At 39.4% G+C, this 8404-nt stretch overlaps 1 protein-coding gene across 7 annotated transcripts in view; it reads right to left on the bottom strand.

Annotated features, from left to right (window-relative positions):
* Positions 1–8404, bottom strand: part of CRY1 (cryptochrome circadian regulator 1) — a 43379-nt gene that overhangs the window by 4036 nt on the left and 30939 nt on the right. For 3 of the 7 annotated variants that reach the window (XM_037513687.2, XM_054696081.1, XM_054696082.1), the window contains 4 exons: positions 8269–8364; positions 7183–7254; positions 5639–5736; positions 4745–5538 (listed from right to left, as the gene is read on the bottom strand). In XM_037513687.2, the coding sequence (XP_037369584.1) occupies positions 5639–5736; positions 7183–7254; positions 8269–8364 (266 nt within the window). In that variant the 3' untranslated portion in view covers positions 4745–5538. Of the gene's footprint in view, positions 1–4148; positions 5561–5638; positions 5737–7182; positions 7255–8268; positions 8365–8404 lie in introns of those variants that run through there. The other 4 variants (XM_054696083.1, XM_037513685.2, XM_037513689.2 and 1 more) reach the window with 4 other exon arrangements.

Genomic DNA, 8404 nt, shown 5'->3' with positions numbered 1-8404 from the left:
ATACAGAGGGTGAAGTTGTGGGCTGCCTGAGCTTAATTCCTGGTCATTAGTTGTGTTGTGATTTGAAGAAGTCACTTCACCTCTCTGTGCCTGACGGAACATCAGGTAAATGATGAAAAAACATCTTGAGTGATTGTGAAGATCAAATGAGTTGGTAACATGACTTACAGAGTATTCAGAAAACTTCACATATGCTAACTTATTAAATCATCACAACAACCTATTTGAAAGACGAGAAAACAGACACAGGTAAAATAACCTGCACGTTAAAGTGACAGCCCCAAACCCAACAACTGGGCTCGAGTCCAGTTCCCATGCTTGTCTCCTACACATGGCCATGCTCTGGTAACTACCTGTGAAATCACACAAAATGTGGGCTATTCCCTGCTGCTGTCATGTTTTTAAAGCATTTTTGAGAAGTGAAATTCACATCTGTAATACGCAGTTTTCATATTAACACAGTTCCTCGACAACACCAGTAATTTCAATCAAGTTCTACGTTTATAACAGGCACAGTCTGTTGCGTTTCACATTAACCAGCGCCCAGGGCCCAGGGCGGCAGGGAGCAAAGGCTGCCACCCAGCGAGGCCTGCGCCTTCCAGAGAAACCTCCCACCTGACCCGGGGCTCCTGGCGGCGCCACCCCGGCCTCGCGGGCAGAGCGGAGCCGCGCGCCGGGAATCGGGTTTCGGGCACCCCCTCCCCACCCCCAGCCTCGCCCCCCCCCCCCCCGCCCCCCGCCTCGCCTCCCGGCCGGCGCGCAGCCCAGGCCCAGGGGTGCGGCGGGCCCCGAGGCCCGAGGCAGGCCGACTCACCTGTGGGCGTCCGCTCCGGGCCCTCACTCCGTCCTTCCGCCCCCCCCCCCCAGTCCCTCCTCCTTTCCCGGGTCCGCAGATCTCCCCGGCGACCGTCGTCCCGCAGGTGGAAGCCCCGCGGGGTCCGCAGGCGGGTCCGCAGCACAAGGCGAATTCCTCAGCTGAGCCGGCCCGGCCACGCCCCCCGCGCCGTAGCCAATCAGGACGCGGAGGCAGGAGATCGCAGACACGCCCCGCAGCACCCACGCATCCAATGAGGGCGCGAGACGCCGGCTCCTCGCCCCGCCCCTCGGAGCCGGCACCACGTGGGAATCCGCGGGCCGCGCCGAGCGCCCGGTTCTCACGCCCTTTCCTTGCTGACATCTTAGACAACCTGGGGGTGTCAGTCATCTTATCTTTCGGGGATTGTCTTTAGCCCGTAAAAAAACACGGAAGCAACCCAGCAACTTCTTTATCTTTAAGCCATGCAGAATGACCATACTGTAGAGTGATAGGTAAAGAAGCAGTTTACAGAAACGTTTAAAACCTCACAAACGTCCTTGCACCTTCCGAACACACTTAGCTCTTGGCTCTCCACCCCGCGGTGGGCAGCGACCACGGCGGATTCGTCTTTACAAGCCCCCCTTCCTGCCACCGTAGTTACCTAAATATTTGCCTTTTCTGATCAACTAAGCGGTTTACATTCTAATGATTACCTGTGAAGCCAGCTTCGTAAAAAAATTTTTTCTCCTTAAATCCAAGCTTCACGTTTGCCTTATTTATGCTCACATTTATCTATCCACGCAACACATACTTACGTCTCACCGACCAAGTGCCAAGTAGGTGAAACAGCACTGAGACAGTTGGACGAGAGGAGGGGAAAGTTACACTGCCTGCCCTGATGGAGTTTACATTCTAGAGGACAAAGGCATTAACTAGAAACAAGTATTTTCTAGGGTGCCTAGGATGGCCTAGTTGCTCTATGAAGTTGATCCCTGTGGAGAGCTGGAATCAGGAACGCCGTGACCTTCCCAGCTCTCCTTCCCCGTGTTTCACAGCTCACTGCGCACAGCTCCAAGAGACTTACCAGCACTCGCAACTCCTCCAGCCTGCCCTTTCACCTTTGGAGTAAACTCCTTGGGGATACCGATGGAATGTATTTTCCTACAATGAAAGCTTGGCATAGGGTAGGAACTCAGAAAAGGCTAACCAAATCTTTCAGCTAGACTCAAAGCAGGCTTTTTGAAAGGAACTGACACTTGTACTTTAATTCCACAGAGTAGCAGCCAGAAACCTGGCTCCTTGTCTCAAGATCAACTTTTGATCTCCAGGGTATTCTAGAATTAACTGACTAGCTAACATATATGAGGTAGGAGATGGCTTGTCTGTAACAGTTTCATCTCTAAGTTACCCTTTTATAAAACCCTTATCATTCATAGCTTTGTTGCACACTTTTTCCTGAAATACAAGGATTTAGGGTCCAGACTAACCAGAGTGTGTCACCTGCATTTAGAAGGGAATTAAAATAGGATACAGGAAAGAGAAGTCAAAGAATGTAAAACTCAGGCCTTAGACCTGCATGTAGCAATCACAGGTCGGGAGGGATCCGGGAGGGAGGGAGAACTGCACCCGGGTGCTGGCAGCTTGGACCAGAGTGCCCTATGATTGAGCGGGGAATGATGGACATAAGGAATGCGCATCATTGTAATAAAAACCTGAAAATGGCCAATTCAACTATGACAACTGTATTAAATGCTACCCAAAGTGTTTACCACTCCAAATATTTAAAAAGTACTTTTCTAGAATAAAGAAAAAGAACTTGGAGAAATGGGGGGAACTTAGTATTATGCATATGATGTACAAAAAAGTTACACACATTTAAAATTATAGGATGACTCTAAAATATATAGAGATACATTAAAATAATACTGTTATCAGTCCTTTATATCCCAAATTTACTAATTCAAGTGAAAGCGAAAAACATGACTTTGCATAGATTCATTCAAAAACTTGGTTTCCACTCAACACAACTTTTTCAAGTTGTCAGAAACTTGAGAATTCAAGAAGTATTTAGTATATGAGTAAAAGGTCTTAAGTCCCTCAATAATAGGCAGGGTTTTTTGGAAGACCAGTCCTTCTAGATAGATGAGAATATTGTATCCAAATAGAGTGGTCTACTCCAGAGGTGCACCCTGACTGATAACATGCCCTTTCAGTTACAGTTTAGATTGAACTGAAAAAATTTTCAAAACCACAAATAGCCACTCCTAAAATGAAAAACAAAATCTCCCTCCATTTAAAAGTAAAATAACAGTCCCTATGATAACATAATGTTCTTTTACTAAAATACTTATTTACATTAAAACTGATATTCCCCTCATTGGTGAGATTATCCAGATCAATGGATTTCTCAACTCTATACAATACAAACAACCAAGACCAGAAGGTAAGGTGTAAAATACAGCTATTATGAAAAACTATTAAAATATTTCTCTTTACTAACCAAGGATACTTTTAAAAATGCATATCATATAAAAATATGTTATTGTTACATCTGCCTGTCCTGCTCCCCACTCTGTCTCTGGTGAATCCTCTCACCCCCCACACCTCTGGCCTCATTCCCCAGCTCTTGTATGCATAAATAAATAAAATCTTTAAAAAAAAAAATGTTACTGTTTCTGGATTTTTTTACTCGAATTTACCTTGAGTTTTAACTTTAAAAATAATTATCAGACTGAATATCTGTCATTATTAAAGATGGGAAAACAAAAGTCACTTGTTATAATTCTGCAGGGGAAGAACTAGCCAACTGGAAAATAGCAAAGAGATACTAACAGTAATTACAACTAGGACAACTAACCAGAGCCGCAGCATACAGCTACACAGGTAGTGCAATGCTCCATCCATGGCTACACAACATAGCCCTGTTGTCAACATTTATCGAGTGTTCTACCATATACCAGGCACATTTTTTATATGAGAAAAGAGAAGGCACAATTAATAATTTACCCAAAATATCAAAGCTAATAAGTAGCAACAGAGGTGGGCATTTGACTTAACTGTCATCCTTATAATTCAGATACAAGCCCTATTACCCCATTACTTGAAAATATCCCTGAGCTTAAAACTTTCTTGCACAAAATTTAATTTTTAGAGTATAAAGTGTTTGGACAAGATTATTATCTTGAAAAATACTATTTTACTATATATATTATTGCTGTTCTTTCAGAACGGTGATGTGATTTAGAGAATCTGTTTCCAATTTGAAATCACCTCACACATCTCCCCTTACCTGAAGCAAACAAGAGCTTTAAAACAAAACAAAAAGACAACCCCACCAAGTACACAAGATTCCATTTGCATATACTTTAATAACAAGGTCAATTTAGGTGAAATGAACAAAGAAAAGGAGACAAGGAGAACTTAACACATGATACTTTCACAAGTTTGGATCAAAACCACATATATAATAAAGCTTCAAAACACATTATTGTCTATGTTAACAGAGGTGGTAACTACAATTGATCACATACATTTTCTAAAATATTATTAAAGATCACAAAGTTAGATCAAACAATGATGGTCAGAAAATTTTGTCCTAAAATTTTAACAAAGTCTTTTAAGAAAGTCTAAAAACCTCCTGTTTCCCACACTGACACTCAAAACTTGGACTGTTATCAGAATATCAGTTGGCCACTTTAACTTTTACCATACATCAAAAATTATCAAAAATATACTGATGGGTCTATTCTAATTGTGACTATTTATATTTACATTAAGCAAATTCTCTTACCAAGTTCTTTATATACAAATTACCATCTGTCCTATGGGAAATTCATTAAAAAGTTAAAAAACACAGAAATGTCATTAGAAACAATGCATTTCAAAATGTAACTGCTTTCCATCAATGAAGAACACTTTAAAATAATTTAACTGAAAAAGTACTGAACTCCCCACCAATTTCAGCTGCAACAGTATTCCTCCTGAATGTTTTCTGTGATTGAAGGAAAAAAAAACTGGGTAAACCCTGATTGCAAGGAATTAAAAGATAAAAGTCTGATGAATGTTTATTGATCTAATTTTCAAGAAATTTGTAGTCTAAATAGGTTGCCATTGAAAACTTATAATTTTTTACATGTAAACAATTTAATATAACTGAAGAAACAAGTCTTTACAAACTGACAGATGAACTGAAAAATACCCTTTGGATAACTTTAAATCACAAAACAGTATCTCATGTCTCTAAAATGAGTACACCTATGACTTTTCTATACTTCCCAAGACCAGTCTCACATTGAAAAGAATTTAGATATTAGAAGTTTAGATAAAAGAAATTTATAAACACTTAAGAGGCAAAGATTTTGGGGGAGGTTCATTTGGGATTATATTAATACTACTAAAATGTATAAGGCCACTGTAATTGTTCTAAGATTTTTGGTCACATAGCAAAGAAAAAAGATGTCTTTTTCTGTGAAAAACTAGCATAGTATCATAAGCTTTTCAAATTTAAAATCATTGTTGATTTTTAATGATGCACATTTATGTAATGTTTATGTAATGTGATTATGAACTCTGACTTCAATAAAAAAGTGAAAAAAAAAGAAGTCAAGAAAAAAATTCAAAGTTCATTGATGCAGATGACCATAAAGCTGAGTGCAACGTTTTGTCCAGTAGAGATGTATTTCTCTTGTCCTGGAATTAACTGATTTTGTTTCAGTCACTGAAAAATTTAGGCCTCATATTATCTGGTTTAAAAACAGAGATCAGCTTTATTACATAAATTATGTTAACTTAGGTTCACTACACACTCTACTAAAGCAAGAAATAAAGCTCCCAAGTATTTACCTAATTAGTGCTCTGTCTCTGGACTTTAGGACTTTGCATGTCCTCTTCCTGACTAGGACGCTTCCCACTGCTGAGACCAGTGCCCAGAGAGCTTCTTCCTAGACATTTTAAAAACACATGTTTAAGAAATGAGAGCCCATAAATAAAACCACAGAAATAAACCCACAAAGTTACCAAGAATATATAGCATGAAACAAGGAAAGTCTCTTCAATAAATTATGCTAGGAAAATGGGACAATACATACAGGAGAATGAGACTAGACCATTATCTCACACCATCCACAAAAATTAATTCAAAACAGATGTAAAGACTTGGATGTTAAGACCTGAAATCATAAAACACATAGAAGAAAATACAGGACACAAGCTCCTTAAGATGGGCCTTAGAGGTATCTGGGGATCTGGTTCTAAAGGCAAGAGAAGCAAAAGTTAAAAAAAATAAAGGAACTATATAAAACTGAAAAGTTCTGGACAAGAAAAGAAACCATGGTCAAAATGAAAGGCAACCTACTGAATGGAAGATGCTGTTTGCAGATCAGATCTCTGACAAGGGGTTGATAACCAAGATACATTGATAACTCATATAACTCAACCACAAAAAAGGAACTTAATAAAGAAAATGGGCAGAGGCTCTGAATAAACACTTCTCCAAAGAAGACACAGAGCTAAATAACAGGCACATGAAAAGATGTTCATCATCTCTTATGTTTTGGAAAGTACAAATCAAAATATCAATAACAAGGTAACACTTCACACCTGCAAGAGTAACTTTTATCAAAAGGACAAGAAACAACAAGTGTTGGTGAGGATTTGGAGAGAAGGGAACCCTCATACACTGTTAGCACAAATGCAAATTGGTGCAGTCATAGGGAAAACAACATGGGAGTTTTCTAAAAAAAAATTTTTAAAAAATAGGTATTTTATACAACCCATCTATCCATCCCACTTCTGGGTATCTGTCTCAAGGATACAAAACCACAGCCATCATTCACAATAGCCAAGTGTTGAAAACAACCTAAGTGCCACTAGGAGATGACTGAATAAAGGAGATGTGGTATATGTGGACAATGGAATACTTAGCTACAAAAAAAAGGATGAAATCCTGCCATTTGCAACAACATGCATGAACTTAGTGGATGTTTAATGCTAAACAAAAAAAGGTAGGTGGAGAAGGACAAAGAACTGAATGATTTCACTCATGTGGAAGAAAAAGAAACATAACTAATGAGCAAATGAAACAAAAACAAAAACTCAGACCAGAGCAAAACAATAGTTAAGAAAAGGCAGAGGGGAAGAGAGGAGAATATATCATGTTAAAGAGGCCAACTGTATGTAGAAAAATGGAAACTAGATTTTTATTGGCAAACAAAATGTAGTATATACAAATGCTGATTTATAATGCTGTATACCTGAAACCTATATAATGTTATAAACCAATGCTAACACAATAAAAAAATTTAAAATCATGTATGAAAATTAATAATGTATTTTTAAGATGGGAAAGGTGAAAAAAAAATCTATATGCTCAACTGCTTCATTCTTACCTTGCTTTAATAAATGAGTCTGCTGACTATCTCCATGAGCATAATGTAAAATACCACTCCCTTGAGGACAACCTGTTAGTATTTAAAACATAATGAATTATACTATGCAAATCATGTAACACACAGACAATGTGGCAGTTACCCAGCCAGAGCAATTAAAAAATTTTTTTGAAAAGAAACAATATTATAGGAGAATGGGTTGGCAACGAGAAGTAGGGTTCAGAAACATTTTTGTCAGTATGTTCAGATTATGGAAAAATATGAGCATTCTGTCCACCTGAGAGGCTACCTTATGGACTGAACAATATGTAGATTTTTTTTTTAATAGAGGCATGTCATGCACTGGGTACAGTCAGGAGCGCGGGAGGGTGAGAGAATTCACCAGAGCCAGAGCGGGGAGCAGAGCAGGCAGAAGGACCGAAGTACACTGCTGAGGGGAGCAGCGGGCGGCAGGAGAGGTCTGCGCGCCATGTGGGACCCTCCTTCGGTGGCCGGGGAGCAGCCGGGGATTGAACCGGCGCCGCGGAGGCCATGGGCAGCTTCGCAACCCAGCGCTCAACCGCTGCGCCACCGGGGAGGCCCTATAATGTACTTATTTTTATTGGTTTTCATGCTCATCAATTTCCTCTGGATAAAGAATTCAGTTTTTCAGGTATTTGAAAATGGAAAAGTGGAATGTCTTGATTAGGGAGAAGGCTTCTATCACTGGAAAGGGATATCCCCACCATAAATTAATAAATATGTGTGCCATGTTGATATTTTAATTCATATGAGCATTCAAAGAATGTGATATGCAACTCTTATTTAACCCTGAAAATTGCTTTCCTTATTCAAGGTAAAGAAGATCTTTTTTACCTTGACTCAAATGCTTAAAACATGTTAAGATGTTTTCCATGTCCGAAATCTCACTCATGGTAAGGATGTGTGTTTGTGTATGTGTGTATATAACATATATGCAGGGGTATGAAAAACTATCACATTTTAAAGATAGATCTTTAAAAATAAAACTGTTGTGAAGTTCAACGAACAATATATTTTATTATTAACCTCTCTGTTACCAAATGCAGAAATTTCCTTTTTACTTACTTCCACTGCTGCTACAACCTGGGATATTTTCTCCAGGAGAATAACCCATGAGGCCTCCATTTCCATTAGGATTAGAAGGCACTGATGCAAGAAGACCTGAAGGGAAAAAAATTCCTTGATTAAAAAAATTAAATGA

Source organism: Talpa occidentalis, unplaced genomic scaffold (assembly GCF_014898055.3).
Source record: "Talpa occidentalis isolate TD23 unplaced genomic scaffold, MPIMG_talOcc4v2.1 talOcc4.16, whole genome shotgun sequence".
Taxonomy (NCBI): domain Eukaryota; kingdom Metazoa; phylum Chordata; class Mammalia; order Eulipotyphla; family Talpidae; genus Talpa; species Talpa occidentalis.
Note: the sequence above shows the minus strand (reverse complement) of the source record. Positions and strands in the feature narration are given on the sequence as shown.